The sequence below is a fragment of the Bicyclus anynana genome, chromosome 22, assembly GCF_947172395.1.
Source record: "Bicyclus anynana chromosome 22, ilBicAnyn1.1, whole genome shotgun sequence".
NCBI lineage: Eukaryota > Metazoa > Arthropoda > Insecta > Lepidoptera > Nymphalidae > Bicyclus > Bicyclus anynana.
Window position 1 is genome coordinate 8113475 of NC_069104.1, and position 22689 is coordinate 8136163.

A 22689-nucleotide genomic window follows, 5' to 3' on the forward strand; every position below is an offset into this window, starting at 1 on the left:
TGTGTTAATCCATGCTATATATCTCGATACTAAATTTCAGCCAATTCAGATCAGTAGTCGAGGCGTGAAAGTAACAAACATTCATATCATCAAAATCATCGATTTTCGCAAATCTCGGGAATCCATGGTTTTTTTCGGGATAAAAAGCCTGTGTGTTAATCCAGAGTAAACTCTATTATCAAATCGCTTCAGTTGTAGCGGCGTTAAAGAGTAACAAACATCCAAACATACATCCAAACGTCCATACAAACTTTCGCGTTTATAATATTAGAAGGATAAGACACTTTTTATCAATAGGCAATAAGCAAAGAGGTTTTAAAGAAACTTAAACGCAATATAACGTACATACTACTAAGTACAGTACAAGGCATAAGTGAAGGGAACGAAAGTAGCAATATACGCCAGATGTCACCGCGTGCTTCGAATGAATGAAGATGGTGGAAATCGAATCGACGGCTGACCCCTTTACGCGATGAATAGTAATGACCCTACTTGGACTCATCGAACAAACAGTATAGTCGGTGTCAACAATAGTAATTATGGGCACTGTACTCTGTAGTCTGTATCTAGAACATTCTTGGTACAACATAAATGAAACCGACATTTGTACCGTACACCGTAGGTGGAATCGATATTTATAAAGGAAAAAAATATGTTTTTTTTTGTGATGGTAGCCTGTGATACGCAGAGAATTGAGAAAATTCTCTGGTATGCAGGTTTCCTCACGATGTTTTTCCTTCACCGTTTAAGACACGTGATATTTAATTTCTTAAAATATTAGAGAAAGAGAAGAGAGCCGTGATAGCCCAGTAGATATGAGCTCTGCCTCCGATTCCGGAGGGTGTGGGTTCGAATCCAGTCCGGTGCATGTACCTCCACCTTTTAAAGTTGTGTGCATTTTAAGAAATTAAAGATCATAACGTCATCTGCATAACAGAGAATTTTCTTAATTCTCTGCATGTGTGAAGTCTGCTTATCCGCATTGGACCAGCGTGGTGGACTATTGGCCTAACCCCTATCATTGTGAGAGGATACTCGAGCTCAGCATTGAGCCGAATATTTTTTGATGATGATGATGATGATGATCAAATGCGTTTGGTAGTCCACGGTATACGTTACATTCGACAAGACAATATCTCGAACGCATCCATTTTTTGTCTTTCTCTGGCGTGTATATAGTCTAAATATATCCCTGCTAAATATAATATGTAGCTGGGCTGTGCTTTTTGTCGTGGACTGTACACTTATCAAGAGTCGATCAGTTTTGTAGGCCTACAACGTGCTTTCGAATTCGTCATCGGATTTGTCACTAAAGGCATTGAGCCAGTAATCGATTTCCTGTCACTCTCATCTGTGTGCCTAGTGGGAGTTTTCAATATTTTCATACTGTTACTATCACGTTGACGTAAACGGGAATTTATATAGAATTGAAACACCACTAGATGGCGCTGTTTCAATTCCTTAGAAATTCGCGTTTACGTTAACGCGATAGTAACAATATCAAACTGCCACTAGGCCCTCTGATTGATAAACAGCAAACACTTTAAAGTAAAACATTCGAGAAGAACTTGTCCGTCACCTATCTGTTTACCAGAGTGAAAACTAATAGTCCGGAATCTAAGGAACATTTTTACAAACTAATTGTAATAAAAATACAAGCGAAATTTCCGTGTGTCGTTTTGGTGACTGACTCTCAAAATAAAGGAGGTTCGCAACTCAGCGGGAGGACAATTAAGAATTGGGACCCTAGAAACTTGCTATCTTCCAAAGCCACGGTCCTTACTCCATAATTGGCTGCCGTACCTACTTAGGTACATAATATGCTATGGTATGGTATTAACATGGGCTGAAAAACATTCAGCCTTCAATAAATAAATCAATCAATCAATCAATCAATCAATCAATCAATCAATCAATCCATCAATCAATCAATCAATCAATCAATCCATCAATCAATCAATCAATCAATCAATCAATTTATTTATTTGCAGATACATGCATTATATATGCAGGTGGTCGGTAGATGTAGATGGTAAATGTATCTTGCCAATTTGGCATGCAAATTATTTATTAAGTATTTAATGATTCAAATGACAATAATTTAAATTTAATTCAATTCATGAAATGACTGAAAATCACAAGCTCTCTTCTATAATTTAAGACGGCACTCCATATTGGTTTTGGCACTTCAAACCGATCAATAGAATAAAGAATAGTTTTTTAGTGGTAGCCAGTAGGTACCTACACTAAAGGTAACATTCCGTTCTTGGCGACCGCAACTCGCGACCGCGACCTGCGACCGCGAACGGGTCGCACGACGCACTGCTCGGTACATCTTGGTATTTCATGTCGTCCGTCGGTTAAATACAATATTTTAATAAATTTCATTAATTCTCTGTTGTTATATTTCACAGGTGTAGATGCGTAAAATTAAATCATCATCATCATCATTAACAACCCATGTTTAGCACGAGTTTCTTCTCAGAATTCGAGGGGTTTAGCTAATGCAGTACTTCTACTTCTACTACAGTACCACAGCACTACGCTGACTTCACACACGTCGAAAATTAAAAAAAAAATCTCAGAACAGGTTTCCTTTTCGATGTTTTTCTTTCACCGTTTGAGACAAATGATATTTAATTTCTTAAAATGCATATAACTGAATAGTTTAAGGCGCATACCCGGACCGGATTTGAATTTACGCCCCTCGACTCGAAGTCAGAAGTCACCACTTGGCTATGACAGCTCCCAGGGGTAGACGCGTATAATTAAGAATCGCGTGCTGAAAAAGTTCTACTAATTAACTATTTTAGGCGACTCAAGGACGGAGCGATTTATATATAGCACCGCTGTTGCGATAGATAGCCCAGAAAGTCAAGTTCTCATAGACATTGATGTCACCTAAATACCAATGTACCAAATGAGTTTTGACGCTTTTCCAAGTCTATGAAGCTCGCATTCATTTTGGTTTAACTAAAATAGGGTGGGGATAGACTGATATAGGTTACAAGAAGATGTCTATTTCGAAACGTCGCAACTATTAGCACATAAAATATATGCTATATTATCTTCATTTAGCGGTTAATTGTTCCTTTGCAGACGGAGTGCTTTGTTAGCAGGAGGATGAAAATCCACACCCCTTTCGGTTTCTATACGACATCGTACCTGTGGTGACGGTATGTCTTTGCTGTTAGGGTGGTAAATAGCTAAAGCCGAAGCCTTGCGCCAGCCAGACCTTGACCAATTAAGAAAACCGCAATCGGCGCAGCCGGAGATCGAACCCAAGACCTCCGTCTTGTAAATCCAACGCGCCGCGGAGGCCGTCAAATCTATACTAATATCAAAATCTGAAGAGTTTGTTTGTTTGTTTGATTGAACGCGCTAATCTCAGGAACTACTAGACCGATTTGAAAAATTCGTTCAGTGTTATATAGCCCATTTATAGAGGAAGGCTATAGGCTATATATTATCCCCGTATTCCTACAGGAACGGGAAATACGCGGGTGAAACCGCGCGGTGCCTGTAGTATTAGAATAATATAATATATAGCATCAAAATGCTACAGATATTTCGCACAAGTTTGCGCCAATAAAATCGCCCCCATTCATAATGGCAAAATCCCAAGAATTTCCTCATCGTTATGTCTGCCCAGCACAAAGGTTAACCATTAACTACTTTGTATAACTCTAGTTCGATATCTCGTTTGGAAACTCTTGGAAAACTTTGCCACAAACTGATTCCGTGTTCATGAGAATAATGGAAATGGTGATTCTTTGTAACAAATTGAACGGAAGAATCCAGTGAAAGGAGTCAAACTTATAACTATTAGTTTTGCAACGTTTTATGAAAATGCTTATGATTAAATCCTTGGATGGTTTATTCCGATGCTTTAAAATTCTAATTCAAAAAATCATTTATATCAATTAGGCTTAGATAACAAGCACTTTTGAAATGTCAGGATTATGTCACAACTTAATTTAATCCAATGGTGTTAATAATAGTCGAAAACTTAAAATTAAAGTTACGAGGGTTCCAAACGCACTTTTTCCCACCCACAGCCAAGATTTATTTTATTTTTTTTTTTTTATTTTTCCAACGAATTTGTCATAAAAAAAAATTTGAATTGCGCAGTATCGTTAGATATGTCTCTGAAATATTTATACCCAACTGAAAAGTTGGAGGTGCATGACCCGGACCGGTTTCGAACTCACACCCTCCGGAATCGGAGGCAGAGGTCATATCCGGCCCTCTCGCAAATGCCGTTCTTAGTGGACCTCTAGTACCTATGAACTAACTCCCTCCCAAATTTCAACTTTGTACGTCAGCGGTTTTCGAGATATGTTAATGAATGACCTTTCTTGTATATAAGTACATATTAAGATGAATTAGGTAATGCACGTTAATAAATAATTAATTGTTTTTTCCAAAATACTATTTAATTACTTAACAGTTGTATTTATTGTATATTTCATGCCTGATGAGTAGTTTATTTAAATAAGTTATTAAGTTAATATTTAAATTTTAATGATGTATTTTAAATACGTACAAAAACTTACTGAGGTAAAGGTACTTACTGCCAGCGTCCAGAATCATTTTCATCGCAAAGTTTTCATCATGGAAACTTTTAACAATACGTCTAGACTTTTCATTAGGCTTGGCTTTACACAATACTTGGTTTCCTATTTTTTTTTTGCCACCAGTTTGCGGTTTGGAACTATCTACGTCCTGAATTTTTCATAGTAACGTCTACCCGCAGAAAAAAGAGCACTTACGTTACAAGTTCTTCGATCACAGGTGATATTAATTTTTATCTCTTATTTATTTATTTATCCTTTTTTATATTATTAACAATGTTGATAAAATACAAAATGAAAAAAACACTATTAAAAAGTTATAAAAAATAATAATTCAACCCCCCCGCTGCGGGACAATTGAGTGCCCAAGCAACCGGTGCAGGTTCTAGAGTGAGGAATCTCCTCACAATACGCGCCGTCTCAAGAATAACTGCCTTCTTCATCCGACCCTTGATCCAACAGTTTAGCGAAAGCTTCTTGAGATGTTGGTCTTTTGTTAAAAAGTCAGAAATGACTACTTTTTAGTAGAGCAAAAAAACAGTATCTTTTTAAACGTAGTGATTGTAATATTTATAAAAATAGATCATTTCCTGTATTTATCCCTGTTTCTGATAGGTCAGAAAGAGTTTTTGCTATAAGACCATTGACTGAAACTACTATCGGAACAATAATAGTTGACTCATCAGTCCACATGGCAGTAATCTCGTGAGAAAGGTCCAAGTATTTTGATACTTTTTCCTCAGCTTTAACCAGATTATCGTTACCGACCGATCGACTATCACTATATCAGGTCTATTAGCAACAATATACCTGTCAGTGATAATCGTTCGGTCCCAGTAGGGCAACGCACTGCTATTTTCAAGAACTTCTGCTTACTCGTACCTATAATGAGGTATCTCAGAATCAGACTAGAATAATATCACATTGTCCAACATAATATTAAACAGAAGATTAATATCATGTTGAACTTCGGTTTCAATTTTTTTTGACCAATGTATTGTAAGTTACTCTATATATAATAAGATCTATAGTATTCGTAAATTCCTGTTAATGCGCAACACAGAACACCTCCAATGTCAACTATCTGTCAAGTGCAAGTTAATTAAACGTCAACTGTCTGTACGTATCTGTAATTAATTTTCTCTAACTGAAAAAATGTACGCTTCAAAAATTAAATCACATACGATAATCCGGATAATTTTATTAAAATAATGACCAAATCAATCAACAAGAGATAGAAATCACATTCTCCTCAACATTTTTGGTCCTTCGAGCCGGATTCGTCGGCATCACGACCAAGATCAAGAAAAGAAGATCGAGTCAGGCAATTCCTTTGTTCACAATTCACATAATTCCATAATCCCTTTATCGTTCTCGTTTACTCTTTTTTCCGTGTTAACTTCTTACTAAAATATACTGGACTTCGCTTCTTTACTGTACCTAAGTACTTTTATAAACCGCCAAAAAATTACTAGTTAAAGGTAGTTAAACTGCTCTTTAAGAAAATTGCCTTAATTGCCAACAAAACGCATATCAATAGGTGTATTAAATTCATAATAGGATCGTAGATAAACGAAGGTTAAACGTAGCCGATACTTTCCCTTCTTATTGGGGGATTAAGGTAATAGGTTTAAGCATTGTTAGTTGCAAGGTACCGTGAACGAATTAAAACCTTTTGTTTACGAAAACAAAGTCAAATAACTGAAAGTAGCCATTAAAAATAACCGTAGGGTTTAAAAACAATGACAGATTTAAGAATGTTAGACATTTTTATAATATTATGCAGCTATTAGCAGACAAAGTCGTGTCTGCTAATATATTAATATTTTTAAACTTCTTTCCAGTGGAGTACGTTTTTTTAAGATAACTTTATTCAACAAAACAAAACTTGAAGGCAACTTTTCAAGTTTTCGATAACACTCTTATTAGGGTTCCCTAGTCCACAAGGAACCCTTATAGTTTCGCCTTGTACGTCTGTCTGCCCGTCCGTCCAACCGCAGTTTAGCGCAGAGACTCTGTTACTAATACAAAATGGAAAACCACATTATTGTATTGGGGGTCATTTCCCCATTATTGTATTGGAAAATGACCCCCACTAGATAGGCAGTGGTGGTTGACCCCCATCAGGTGGACTGACGACATCAAGCGAGTCGCAGAGATTCGCTGGCGACTCAGTATCGTGATGTTTGGAAGTCCCTACAAAAGGCCTTGGATGGAAAAAGATGGAGTATTATTTTATTGGTTATTATTGATTATTATATTTATTTACGTAATTGTTGTTAGTGGTAAATTTCGAAATACAAATTATGAAAAAAGTTTGTATACGCGGATGTCAAAGAGACGCGTGACTTTTGTTTTTTTTTTTTTTTTGTGGGTTGCAACGGTTTCAGCACGAAGTTTGTAAAGTCTCTGGTTACTCTGTGTTTGTACTTACCACATAAGTTAGATAACGTTTTAGTTAAATACCTAAACGCTCAAGTTTAAGTAAACATCACAAAAGTTACCGCTCGCTTTGTTCAGCGTCAGGTAATTCCATTGCAAGTTGCAACTTAAGCGATTCCAAGTTCCTATCTAATAAGTTTGTAACTACTTTGTACTACAAATTGAGAACTGTTCCCTAGAATTCTAGAAATTTGTTACTTTGTTAGTGTCCTAGGATCTCCTTTAAGATGTAGTGGTAAGATTAACTCAAGCAACTGCGTAAATATAACCCCGTTTAGATAAAGTTTTATACACTGCGCATACGCTTTTTTTTTACAAGTTAGCCCTTGACCACATTCCCACCTGATGGTAAGTGATGATGTAATCTAAGATGGTAGCGGGCTAACTTGTTAGGAGTAGGAAGACAATCCACACCCATTCCACGCTTCGTGTTCAGAACTGGCTTGGAGTTTGGTGCATACTATAGTATAGAGACGTGATAGCCCAGTGGACGTCTGCCTTTGACTCGCAGAGCGTAGGTTCGAATCCGCTCCGGGACATGCACCTCCAACTTTTCAGTTATGGGCATTTAAAAAAATAAATATCACGTGTCTCAGGAAGGAAAACATGCGTGAGGAAACCTGCATACTTGAGATTTTCTTAATTCTCTACGTGTGTGAAGGCTGATACGGTGGTAGCTACGCCCCTCACTAGACAGCCACGTTATTTGTGAGTGTCATAGGTTATATTTTATTCCCGTATTCCTATACGACCGAAAACTATACGGGTGAAACCGCGGGGCGTTGACTACTCACTAAACTACCTTGTAAATATTATGTATTCTGTGCTTTGTGTTACAGTGCGTCAGCCCTTATTTTTTTTTTTTTTTACAAGTTAGCCCTTGACTACAATCTCACCTGATGGTAAGTGATGATGCAATCTAAGATGGAAGCGGGCTAACTTGTTAGGAGGAGGATGAAAATCCACACCCCTTTCGGTTTCTACACGGCATCGTACCGGAACGCTAAATCGCTTTGCCGGTAGGGTGGTAACTCGCCACGGCCGAAGCCTCCCACCAGCCAAAATTTCACTCAACCCACGAAGAAATAAACCCTAACATTTAAAAATTTAAACCAAAATCCGAATTTCTCTTGTCCGTCTGTGTCTTCACGCGTGTCTTTACGCGAAACTTACCTCGCGTTTGTTTCCTACTGTTATCTACATTATTCTAGTCCTAGAGCCTCTGCACTCGATCAAATCCCCTAACCTATAACAAATACACAATCCGAAAAAGAAAACCTATTTCAAGAAGAAAGTAAACTCTGAGAGACTTTTATATTTAGATCACGCAAACAGGTGTCACATTAAATGACACCAACTCGGTACGGATGCAACTTTGTGACAGGCGACAGTTTTCTACCGTAGCTAAATAAAAGGGGTAGGTGGGTATTTAGCACGCGCTATTCTATTTGCGACTCTATCGTATTTGCATAAGGTCGATAGTTAACTGACGCAATATCATATTCAATAGAGTACGCTAGAATCTCAGTCTGCCATACGAATAGACGTCACTTGTAGTAGACGGAGAGCAGCGACAGCCAGACCTTCGGCATTTTATAAAAGCTGAAAGTTTATTACTTTATTTTTACAGCTCATGGATGAGTTCCTTAAGGATAATGATCCTTGGAGGCCATTGGATCAGCTTCCACCTTCACACAGGAAGTAAAACTATAAGAAATTGTAATGTTATCATCAATCGTAAATTATAATATTGTATGATTTTTTTAAAAAAAAGGAACTGTTAATTTTTTTGCCGGTTTCTTCTCAGCAAAACCTGCCTTCCGAACCGGTGGTAGAATGTTTACAAATAGTCATCTGATGTATCAAAAGACTTGTAAACTGAGCCTACTTAAAATAAATGAATTTTGAATTTTTGAATTTGGAATGCTCCTACCATAAAATGTAAGTACGGTAGCCAATTATAGAGTTTGGCCGGGGTGGCTTAGCACGTTTTAAGGATCCAGATCAACTGTCTAACTATAAAATATATTTTTTTTATATATTTTTATCGGCATATTATGCGAAATTGCCAGACACTTGGCTTCATGGCAACCCTTCACTAGAGACCCTTGAAGTTTCAAATTAAATAGTATTTTTCGAAGGGTTGATTAAAAAATTACACTTTATACCTATACGTATATCCTTAATACCTGTTACCTCCCAAAGTCACCACGGGCCAATTCTATATTCCATTTGGCTACCGTACTTACTTATGGTAGGAGCATGAGCTGACTAACTTTCAGCTTTTATAAAATGTAGAAGGTCTGGCGTTCACGGGCTCTTAGTCTATAGTAAGTTACTAACGCCTTCGGTAACGACATCTATAGAATTCCGGGACAGATGCACCTGAGTATGGCTGCTCTATACTTACAGCCATAAATACTACACTGGTTTTAATAAAAGCAGAAGCAAAAGTTTTGTAGAGAAATTATATCAGGTGTTCTAAAGAACGGTATATTGTAGGGCTAGGCCTAAGATGCGCATCATGACGAGAAATAGACACATGTCGACCAATAGCGGCGGTGTTGAAATTACGGTATATTGTAGGGCTAGGCCTAAGATGCGCATCATGACGAGAAATAGACACATGTCGACAAACAGCGCCAGAATTAAAAATATCGCTCTCTATTTCGTCCCAACGCAACGAAAGAGAGAGCGATATTTTTAATTCTGGCGCTGTTTGTCGACATGTGTCTATTTCTCGTCATGATGCGCATCTTAGGCCTAGCCCTACAATATACCGTAATTTCAACACCGCCGCTATTGGTCGACAATAGAAGGTTGAAATTTCCGAGTGTCTATTACTAAACTCACCATTCCCACAGATGCACCAAACAGTCGAACATGACGCAGCCATGCTCCGTGCCCATGCAGGAAGCCGGCGGCGCCATCCTGTAATCCTCCCGATCCAAGTTCACCGCAAGGTCCATTTGGTAGCAGTTCACTTCATCAAGCGAAAGTTATCACACTCGCCGATAGATTCGGCAGTTATGTAGAGAACACTGCAAAGAGAAATTATTTTTAAGATGTTTTATGGATTTTAATGGTTGTACAAAATATGCGTTATTAATTAATGTTTGAGTTATACACAGTTTGTAAAGTGTTCCGTAGTGAATTTTATTTTACTTTTATTCTGAGGCTAGGTGATTCGACATAATTATTGGTGGTTTTTATTACAGGTGCTGCTTAATATTGGTCGACTCCCCACTAGGTGGATTGAGGACATCAATCTTGTTGCAGGGAGCCGCTGGATGCTGGCGGCTCGAGACCGTTGTGTTTGGAAGTCCATGTAAGAGGCATATATCCAGCAAAGGACCTCCATCGGCTGATAATGATGATGATGAAAGATGATTAGTTTAATTATTTTAAGTCTAAAAATATGGCTAAATCTTTTATATTTGCAACTCGTGTTTTGAACCCCAAAGAAGTCACGGCTTTCGTTACATATTCTACTTTCACAAATCCCTCGGGATTTATCCGGGAACAAAAGTAACCTTCTTCTGCTCCATTTTGTTACAATCTTAATTTTGAGACAGACAGACTTTCGCATCTTACAAATATGAATATAGCGTCTTTCTAATTGGATGAAATTGTGAATCAGTGCGGTGCGGGTATCATAAATATTAGTAAATCAGTTTTGAATTAATATGATCCATACGGAAACAGTAAAGTATACCTAACTAGTAGGTACTTGGTACATTATTATACTAAAAACAAAAAGGGAGTTTTAAATTCAAGATAATCTGAAACACCCGTCGAAATTGATATGTCATTCGAAAAGATATTACAATTAACAAAATTCTCAGGTATGCAGGTTTCCTCACAATGTTTTTCTTCATCGTTTAGACACGTGATATTTAATTTCTTAAATTCTTAGACCCGCGCATCACTACCGGACCGGATTCGAACCTACGCCCTCCGGAATCGGAGGCGGAGGTCATTTCCACTGGGCTATCACGGCTCTTAGCTATGACGGCGTGCAGCACAACTTTACTAACAACATTAACTAACATTAGTCCAAGATCAAAATTTGGTTTAGCATTCGTAAAAATAATATAGCTTATTTAAAATTAATCAGTATAAAGGTACCTGAAGGAAAATACGAAATGTAAATTATAAATATTATTTTAATGAAATAGATACGGTACAACTATCGCAAAAATACCCAGGGGCAAAACTTGGTTTAACTATTCAACCACGGAACCCTATAAGCGAAAGCAATACACGTACCTATAGTTGTTATTATAAGAGCTTTTGCTGTAAAATTTCCGTATTTATTAGCCATTCTTCACATCTGTTGCGGGCCCGAGGCGAATTTCTGATGATACGCTGTTATGAAAATATTTTCGCGAGATTTAAAATTCTGAGAATATTATGTTAGCATTTCATAACTGCAAAGCGGGGTTTATATTACTTAAAGTTATTATTCCAGCGGCGTTTCCTGTATTACAAGATTATCTAGGTTATATGTATGTGAACTTTATATTGATAAAGTATTAAGAAATAGTTAAAATCTGTACTTATGAAGCCTAAGGACGCAGGAAAAATAGAAACTAAATTTAAGGCTGTACTTGACTACTAATCTATCTATACTTATAATAAATCTGTAGAGAGGTCAATTCTGTACATGAAATATATTTCCAAAATAACTATCAGGGGGTCATTAGTGATGCCAAAAATGCAATCAGTAAAATTTTTGTCTGTCTGTCTGTATGTTCGTTATAGAAACAAAAACTACTCGACGGATTTTAACAAAACTTGATACAATTATTCTTCATACTCCTGGGCAGGTTATAGTATACTTTTCATCACGCTACAATCAATAGGAGCAGAGCAGTGAAGGGAAATGTTGGGAAAACGGGAGAAGTTACTTAATTTCCGCTAGTACATAATATTATGCTTCCGCCCGAATTTTTCTACCACGGCGGCCAATCTCATGTTTAAATTAACCATATACACAAAATATATTATAGTGTGTGCGCAAAAATGCACTCTATTTTCCCTTCCTATTAAGATTTTTCTCCTAAGAAAAATTTTGTATACTTATTTAAATATACCAAATAGTATCCAATGAAAGAGCATAATGAGGAAACCGTAAATGACGGTAAAATCGGTCAATTGTCAGGTTACAACAGTTAAAAGGTGCACTAATTAAACATTATTTCTAGCTATTTATATTAGCCCATTCGTTACTGTTGGGGGATTATCAAAGCGTTAATATAAAACTTATATAATCTACTTTGAATACAGGGCTGAATTCAAAGTAGGTTTGCCTTAATAATTAAATCAGTATACGACATTTTTAATCTTTGTAAAAGTACTTGTAAATAAAAATCTAACCAACAAAAAAAAATAATTATAATAATTTATACAAAGATTAAGATTAGATAGTATTAGATTAATCTAAGTTTAGTAAAATGCAACACATAAAGGCTGCATTTATAACTGTAAAATGTAAATATTAGGCACAGAGAATCTTAATTACGATCCAAAGAAGCGTCCGTTATTTTTTTAGATTTTACGCAAAATTTTTCGAAAAATATTTTTCTGAGTAGGTAAATACAATAATAATGCTAACATTTAGCCTAGAATCTTTTACATTTCAGTTTCAGAGCAGTTATTACATCAAGAAGAAATATACATAATGTATAATACGAGTAGGGCTCGGCGAATTCTCGTGTTTCTGCGATAAAGTGACTGCGATTTATATACCTTTTATCAAGCTCGGAAAAAATTACGATACATTTTTCAAACTGACTCGTTTCATTTTAGATAGAAAACTCCAACTGAAAAGTGTCTACCGATACTGAATAAAGTACTGAGCAAAACCACGGTATTGAATTCGTTATTGATATTTGATACTAAGTAAGAAATGTTTTTTTTTTACAACAAGCGGGTTGCAATCAGCCGCTGGGTGCTGGCGGCTCTAGACCGTTTTGTTTGGAAGTTCATGCAAGAGACCAGCAGTGGACGTCCATCGGCTGATAATGATGAAAATAATAAGTAGAAAAATTACTGGACAAAGAAAAGCTGTTAAAATTATAGCCGACTTTCGTTAGAAAAACTGCAACCTTTAAAATATTATGGTGAAAAAAAAAGAAAGCAAAACATAATCTTATACCTATCTGCATATTTTATGAAGCACAGTTTTCTAAAATCGCTACGTATTTTACTCTATGTATAATTATTAATAAAATAAAACACGTAAAAGTCGAAAACACAGCCACTAAACGAAATATTGATATATTGGAAAACGCCTATGTTTTAAATAAATAGAACATTTTACTTTATATTATCAGATACCATTTAAACTATCTACGAATATTCAATAGCGAAGCTATTTTAGACATATTCACATCAAAAAATAGATAATAGATAGTAAAAGTTCGATCAAATAAAATACACGAAGCAGTCTAAGATCAAAGCGCGTTAACCTGAAAGGGGTTACAACCTCCCCGCCCTACCCCCGATAAACAAAAAAACAGAAACGTCATCATCTCCCGGACTACAAAGCCTGACCTACATGAGAGTATCGATTGTCACACGCGCCTTGCCTGTGGTCATTCGTCTCGATACTAGTCGAGCTATCTTGTTAACCTAGCTAAGTCCTTCTGGCTTCTACTATGAATCCGTGTCTTTGGAGCACAAAGCCAACCGATCCTTGTTGACTTTAGTTTTGACTATTTCTCATAATTGATATTTAATTAAAGTTTCTATACCTACTAGAGTCACTTGCTGTACTTTCATTTTGACAGCAAGAAATAAAGAGGTGGTTACGCACTTTTATATAAAAAAAAATGGGATTTAATGAACTAAGTATTAATCTCATCTATAAATAATATTATAAAGCTGAAGAATTTGTTTGTTTGCGCTAATCTTAGGAACTACTGGTCCGATTTGAAAAATTCTTTCAGTGTTAGATAGCCCATTTATCGAGGAAGATTATAGGTCATTATTATTATCCCCGTATTCCTACGGGAACGGGAACCACGCAGTGAAATTGCGCGGCGTGAGCAAATCTACACTAATATTAAAAAGAGGAAAGATTTGTATTTATATATGTAACGAATAAGCTCAAAACCACGGTAATCTAATTTCTTCCAAGCCCGAGTTATTAAGTGAGGTCGAGAAGTTCTATGGACAGCTATACACGACTACTCAGCAGCCTGTTGCCAATTTGGCTAAAGACCCCAGAGCCAAGTTGACCCGACACTATACCGAAGATATCCCGGACGTCAGCCTATACGAGATTAGTGTGGCTCTCAAACACCTGAAGAACAATAAGGCGCCAGGTGAGGACGGAATCACAGCAGAACTCCTGAAAGCGGGTGGAAAACCGATACTTAAAGTCCTTCAGCGATTGTTCAATTCCGTCATTCACGAGGGCACGACGCCTGAGGCGTGGCATAGGAGCGTGGTGGTTCTGTTCTTCAAAAAAGGTGACAACACCTTGCTGAAGAATTACAGACCCATCTCGCTGCTAAGCCATGTTTACAAATTGTTCTCGAGAGTCATTACGAATCGTCTCGCTAATAGGTTTGACGACTTCCAGCCTCCCGAACAAGCCGGTTTCCGAAAAGGCTTTAGTACCATAGACCACATCCATACGCTGCGGCAGGTTATACAGAAGACTCACGAGTATAACCAGCCACTTTGCTTAGCGTTTGTGGACTATGAGAAAGCCTTCGATTCGGTGGAAACCTGGGCTGTGCTAAGGTCATTGCAGAGATGCCGAATTGATTACAGGTATATCCAAGCGTTGAAGTGCTTGTACGAAAACGCCACTATGTCAGTCCGTATTCAGGATCAGACTACGAGGCCAATCCAGTTGCAGCGAGGAGTGCGTCAGGGAGATGTGATCTCTCCGAAGCTATTTACCGCCGCACTGGAAGACGTCTTTAAGCTTCTGGACTGGAGCGGACTTGGCATCAACATCAATGGCGAGTACATCACTCAACTGCGGTTCGCGGATGATGTAGTCATCATGGCACAGACTCTGGATGACCTTAGTACCATGCTCAATGACCTCAGCAGCGTTTCTCAACAGGTGGGCCTGAAAATGAACATGGGCAAAACAAAAATAATGTGTAATGCTCATGTATCGCTCCACCCAGTTATAGTTGAGAACGCTGCACTCGAAATTGTAGACGAATACATATACCTAGGACATATGATCCAGTTAGGTAGGTCCAATTTCGAGAAAGAGGTGAACCGTCGAATCCAACTCGGCTGGGCTGCATTCGGGAAGCTTCGCGACATCTTTTCGTCCGAAATTCCTCAGTGCCTGAAGACAAAAGTCTTCGAACAGTGCGTGTTGCCAGTGATGACCTATGGTTCCGAGACTTGGTCGCTAACTATGGGCCTCATAAGAAGGCTTAGAGTCACACAGAGGGCGATGGAACGAGCTATGTTAGGAGTATCTCTGCGTGATCGAATCAGAAATGAGGAGATCCGCAGAAGAACCAAAGTCACCGACATAGCTCAACGAGTTGCGAAGCTGAAGTGGCAATGGGCGGGGCACATAGTTCGAAGAGCCGATGGACGTTGGGGTCCCAAAGTGCTGGAATGGCGACCCCGCACTAGTAAGCGCAGTGTTGGCCGACCCCCCACCAGGTGGACTGACGACATCAAGCGAGTCGCAGGGATTCGCTGGATGCAGGCGGCTCAGTATCGTGATGTTTGGAAGTCCCTACAAAAGGCCTATGTCCTGCAGTGGACGTCCATCGGCTGATATGATGAAGCTCAAAACCACTGTACCGATTTGAAAAATTCTTTCGCCAATAATAAGCTACATTATCAGGGAGTAACACAAAGGAGTAAGTAACTTAGGATATTCTTCATCCCCGTATTCCCTGCAGCTGAAACCGCGAGGTTCTGCTAGCTATTAGTAGTGCTAGTCCTGCATATTGTATATAAAACTAGGGTAGGGGTAGGTTTGAGGTACGGTAGAGGTAATGTAGGTGTAGGGTAGGAGTAGGGTAGAAGCAGGGTAGGGTAGGGATAGGGAAGAAGTGCATCATAAGTCAAAGCGAAGCTGGAGCGGGTCCGCTAGTTGTATATAAAATAGAATATTTCTCATCAAAAAAAAAAATTATGTTAATTTTTTTAAGAGTATGTTTTTTAAAATTACTTTCGAATTAGCAAAATATGAGTACAATCTCATAAGTAATTTTTTTTTTTAATTAGAAACTATAAACAATAAAAGTTGAACGTTCCTAGAGCTTAAAGCCTCGTAGCTGGAAAAAAAAAAACATCCAAATGAATTTTCCACGAAGAGGAAAACCCAATTTATAATTTAGTGCAAGCTCGCAACTTTACAGGAGTATCTTCAATTAAGGAAGCGTGACAAGAAGCCTCCTCCAACGTCGCCGAGCTACACGACCTAGTGCCTTCACTTCTAGAGATACTATAGCTCTTTGTGTTTCTTAATTAAAATTCTAAACAGTACAAATTAGTAATTTTTTATAGGTTAGGTATACTTTTTATATAATAAACTGCCACGTGAAACTGGCAAGTCTATCAATAAGTTCAAAGTTTCTATTAAACGCAAGCTTTTAGAAAAGTCTTGATTATATGAAATATTAATTGAAGACAATATAGTAGGTAGGATAGTACAGAAATCAGCCAAATAATACATAATAATATAATATTATAAGGCAAACATTAAATAAAATTAATACGTCCACACATTTTGAATTTACCAATTTATTTATAGGTAGGAAGTCCCTACGAAAGGCCTATGTTCTGCTGTGGACGTCCATCGGGTGATATGACGGGTGATATTTTCTCTCAATAAGTTCAAAGTTTTTATTGAACGCAAGCTTTTAGAAAAGTCGTATTATAGTGTTAATGATTATGTAAACGACAAAATTGCTTGGAAATGAAATGTATTTCATTTCCAAGCAATTTTGGTTAGGCTACGACAGGTTACGACAGGCTACTTATACACTTATTGATAAATGGTGATAAACTAAAAAAAGGAAAACTTGGCTGAGTTTGTTGTGGGCTCTTCTCGGACCAAGGCGCATTTGGAACCCTCGTAAATTTAATTTTAAGTTTTCGACTAATTGTTATCACCATTATCTTAAGTATAAGTATATTTATTAAATGAATATTGATTGATTGATTGATACCATGTGAGGTTAATTTTTCTATACTAATCTATACTTCTATACTAATATTATAAAGAAAAAGCCCAGTGGATATGACCTCTGCCTCCGATTTCGGAGGGTGTGGGTTCAAATCCGGTCCGGGGCATGCAACTCCAACTTTTTAGTTCTGTGCATTTTAAGAAATAAAATATCACGTGTCTCAAACGGTAAAGGAAAAACATTGTGAGGAAAACTGCATACCAGATAATTTTCTTAATTCTCTGCGTGTGTGAAATCTGCCACGCATTTGGCCAGCATGGTGGATTATTGACCTAACCCCTCTCATTCTGAGAGAATATGATATAATCTATACTAATATTATAAAGCTGAAGAGTTTGTTTGTTTGTTTGTTTGTTTGATTGAACGCGCTAATCTCAGGAACTACTGGTCCGATTTCAAAAATTATTTCAGTGTTAGATAGCCCATTTATCGACGAAGGCTATAGGCTATACACTATCCTCATATTCCTACGGGAACAGGAACCACGCGGGTGAAACCGCGCGGCGTCAGCTAGTATATAATAAGAGCCGAATATGGTTTGATAACGAATATTAATACCTTTAAAATTATATTGACGGCCTAATTGATTTTTATAATTTCCTGTAATTTCATTACATTCCCCTAACGGCCCTTAGTCGAGTGAGTTTATTTAATAAACACCACGAACATATTTTTATTGTCTGATCGCTGCTCATTTGGAAAACTAGTGGGAACATAATTCTCGATTATTCAGACCGGAAAATCGCTCCAGATACCTACGTGAGTTAATGCGACAACGGGTAAAGTGCAGTAAGGCGGCATAATTTAATGTGATTGTTATATAAAAAAATATTACTCGTATATGTATTTGAGGACGCCAGCGAGCTCGGCAGCCTGAAATTCAGGTTTTTAGAAATCAAAAAACCTTGTGGTTTTGCGGGATGAAAAGTAGCTTATATGTTGCTCGATAACCTCATCTATCTTCCAGTGAAAGTCCCGTTAAAATCCGTTCAGCCGTTCCTACGATAAACCCGGACAAACAGACAGACAAAAATAAAAAAAAGGTTGATTGTGTTTTGATATCGTGTAGTCTAAGCTAGATTTGACACGTTTATTTTTGAATCACAGACATACACTTAAATTTTATTGATGATGTATTGATGATTGGCTGTTTCAAGGGGAGGGGGATTAATTTACTGAATTTAGCAAACATCCGAGTGGGGTTATTAATAATATATGAAAGGACACACTATTTAATTTTTAACCCCCGACGCAAAAATTGGGGTGCTAAAAGTTTGACGTGTCTGTCTGTCTGTGACATGAGAATTGGTGGTAGGAAAATTGGCCATGAAAAAATTGGTGGAAATCCGATTTTTCTTGAAGAAATAAAAAATAAACAATTTTCTTTGATCCGGCTCACATAATTATGATGATCGAACGAATTTTTGCCATAAAAGTCTTTATTCTAGATAATTTCGTGACCTTCGGGGATTTTTAAAATTTTTAATTTTATTAAATAAAACAAATATTAAGATATGCAGGTCTGTCAAAGAGCCATTATTATTGGCAAGGAAAGCAATTATACCACGGAATTAAGTATGTTCTGTGGATTATATGTCTTATTTTGTCTTGTATAGGCAACTTTTTATTATCATCCCATAGGAATATGATCTACGAGAGTGAAAAACGTTAGCTTAATAAGTTCTGTGTATTTCTGTTCTAAGGGTGAAACCGCGGAACACAACTAGTCACGTATAGCAAAGTATCAAACCAGTATTGTTAATACCTTAAATACACAATGTACTTATATGACAGCGAAGGTAATTACGCGTAGTATAATGTAACAGTCATCAGATAATCTGGGCGCGGTAGTGAAAGTGTCCCTACCATCGGATAGCTTTTAAGTACGACTGTAGGTTTACCACATATTTCACATAGATTACAGGAAAATCTATACACAAATTAACAGTGAGGTTTGGCATCATTTTGTCCCCTGTCGCATCATGTTGTCTTGCACTTCTTTCAGTAGCGACCGTGTCACAGAGGGTATTAGTGTGAGTGAGCAGGGATATTTTATACTAGAGATAGGGCACTAGCGCGTCAATATTGAGGCGGACAAATGTGCATAATTGACTTAATTTTATTTAATCAATGAAATTTTTGTTTATTATATTATTTGTTTATTATTATAGTTATTATTTGTTTAAACAACGAACGTTATTTAAACAAATAATAACTAAATATCGTCTACAATGTCGAGTTGTGTGTTCAGGAAGTGTAAAAACTATATACAGATAGATATATAATGGAAAAGACAAAATTGTGCATATGCTCAGTAGAGTAGCTACGTACATATTTTTTTCTACTACCATTTCGTAATATATCTATCATAATCACAAAGCTATTAATTCTTACAGGTCGCTTGGTAATGTTCATAACCACACAGGTAAACTGTGCTTCAATGTTTTTTTTTAAATAGTTTTATGTCATTGGCTACAAAACTCAGGCTACCTTTTAAAAGACAAATCTAGGAAAAATTACAGCCGAGGCGATATTGCAGCTCGAGCTTTGGCAAGAGCTATATATAGTAAGGAAGCAGAGGCTGTAATTATCAAAGCGCACGTATGTCATACGACGTTTTATAACACATTTGCGAGGAAACACACTTTGAACACACTTTCTGAAAATTAATTTGCATCTATGTCTGTTTTCCATTTGATGACATTTTACACGCTTGTCATTTTTACAAATTTACACAGATACCGAAGTGCGAGCACCAGCGTTTTTTTTTAGGCAAATGCATCAAAAACAGCCAGTATTAATAATGAAGTAAATTAATATTTTTTTGTTTCTGTTACAGATAAATGGTTGTCATTTATTGTCAAAATTATTAAAATGAAATAATTAAATGTTTATTTATTATATTTTATCTCACAAAGTTATTTTTTTTTTCATTAAATGTTGAGCACTTTTCTGACAAAAAACTTTTTGCTAGGGTTTAAAAAAGTACCGTTCGTTTTTAGACGGATTATAAAGGTTTTATTATAATATTACAGCTGCACATGTGCATTTTACTTTACATTACGACACATGTGCGTAATGAGATACATTACAATATTAAAATTGTTAAAATAACAGATACTTTACGAGCAAATGTGTTACAAATAAATATAATGCCACTTGCCGTGTCATACACTCAGAAGTCAATAAATATTTTGGGGCTACATTCTAATAGACGCAGATCATGGTCAACCTAATACTTTTCTCTTGCTTCGTCATACAGCTGGATGTACTATCGAAGTCGGTAAACAGCTTTCCATGATTTAAAGGGCGCTGTACGTGCGAATTGAGTTCTTACTGCATTTCACTTCACGGACTATTGCGTGTGACTTTGTCTGTTTATTTTATGTCGCTTAGAAATAGAAAAGAAATTCTAATATTGTTGTTGTAAAATTAATGGACTTCTTGTAAACTATCAGCTATTCACGCAGTCGGAAAATCAATGTAATCAAGTCTAGAACTTTGTAGGTCATGTTTAAAAAGTAGAACGTATTATTAGTATTCCCGTAAGAAAGAATAAATGGTAAAAAGAAAGAAGAAAGTAATGGCAAGAACCGGCCGTGGCTAGTGACCACCCTAAGACGTACCGCCAAGTGATGAGCGATTTAACGTTCCGGTACGATGTCGTGCAGAAACCGAATGTACTGTAGATTTCATCCTACTCCTAGCAAATTAGCACGCTTCCATCTTAGATAATTATCATCACTTACCGTCAGGTGAGATTGTAGTCAAGGGCTAACTAGTAGAGAATAAAAAAAAATAACTGATGTCGAATAATAATTTAGAATAAATATGATTTATTTCTTAGCACAACACATAACTACAGAATAACATAAAACGATTTCTAGATTTATTATTTTTAGTTATTTTACGTTTAACTTGGGAATTGTGTTGTTTCAATCGATGGATCTAACTCAGCTAAATATTCCTTAATTCAAGATTAATTTGTATTCAACCCTCTATAACCCTTAATATTAGATAGGTAAGTTTGAGTATTTTAGGGAGAACATAAAACTTAGAGACGCAAAATGCCTCCAGCATCTTATCTCGTTGAACTGTCACGTCTTGTCTCCTGCGCCCGCCGGCGACCCCTAAAGAGGGATGAATTTGGGATTAAGGGGACTACAAGGTCATCGACATCTTCAATACAACAAAATGTGCCTCCCAACAGTACCGCACTACGCTTTAAAACGTATTTTTTAGGCAAAGTATATCTTATTTACTTAATACTAATTTAATAGTCGGTTTATCTACCATAGACAATTTTTATAATAAACCTTACGTAGTATTAATTTATTTTGTTTTTAATATTTAAATTTAGAATACTTATTACGAAACGTAAAAAATAAAACACACACAGGTCTTGATAACTTCAACACTACCGGTGTAAAAAACTGTTAATATAAAACACTATCTACTTACATAATAACTAATAGAGACAGCATAAACTATATAAACATCACAAAATATAGGGCATCGTAACGTGCCAATAATTACCTATATTACTTACCTAGTACCTCCCAAACGAAACTGCGTCGCACTTCGCGAAAACAATTTATAAATCACTGTTTATATACATTTTGAACACTATTTAATATCGGGGATTTTATATTTGTATGTGGTATATTGTTTTATATGGTACCGGAATAGGGAAATGATTTTTATTCAGTGGAAATGCGTGATTATTGATTGAACGGCGCGCGGCCGCGCGCTCTGCCACGGAATGAAGGCACAGGGTGCGCGCGTTTTCCTCCATTTTCCCGCCACTGAGGGGGTGGTTCTAGCGCTTGAAGCGCGGACATCGCTTTAAGTTATGACTGTGTTACGCTACCGACCAGTTAGGTATATGGGCAAGAAAATTGTTTCCAACATATTAACCTTCATAGCCTCTCGGATTGTTTCGACGTTAAGTTTGTAAAGTAATTTATTTTATACTAGCTGTGTTTTTCAGTTTTACCCGTCTGGATACGAGAACGGACAAAACGGCATAAAATATAGTAAATATATCTAAATGATTTTCCAGACTTTATTCTTAAAATAGTACTAGCTGACGGCGCGCGGTTTCACCCGCGTGGTTCCCGTTCCCGTAGGAATACGGCGATAATATATAGCCTATAGCCTTCCTCGATAAATGGGCTATCTAACATTGAAATAATTTTTCAAATCAGACCAGTAGTTCCTGAGATTAGCGCGTTTAACCAAAAAGAAAACTCTTCAGCTTTATAATATTAGTAAAGATATAAAAGAACTTTAATTTTAATCAATGATTAAAAAACCCTTTACTGCGATATCACCTAATGTTAAGAGAATATGTAGTCTAAGGTAGAAGCGGACTTAAGTACTTCAAAGAGGTGCTAGTTTCAACCCTTACCTCTAACTATTTCTACGCTGTATAGTACTGGAACGCTAAATCTCTTGGCGTCACGCCTTCGCCGATAGACTGT

At 36.9% G+C, this 22689-nt stretch overlaps 1 protein-coding gene across 6 annotated transcripts in view; it reads right to left on the reverse strand.

Moving 5' to 3' along the window:
• The window catches only part of LOC112054339 (uncharacterized), a 105515-nt gene extending 83542 nt beyond the window's left edge, over positions 1-21973 (reverse strand). For 2 of the 6 annotated variants that reach the window (XR_008251965.1, XM_052888269.1), the window contains exons 1-2: positions 21756-21962; positions 9870-10057 (exon numbers count right to left, since the gene is read on the reverse strand). Coding sequence is in view for 5 of the 6 variants with exons in the window: in XM_052888269.1 (XP_052744229.1) it covers positions 9870-9985 (116 nt within the window). In the remaining variant the exon portion in view is untranslated. Of the gene's footprint in view, positions 1-9869; positions 10058-21755 lie in introns of all 6 variants that reach the window. The other 4 variants (XM_052888267.1, XM_052888266.1, XM_052888270.1 and 1 more) reach the window with 3 other exon arrangements.
• Positions 21974-22689: the final 716 nt, after the last annotated feature.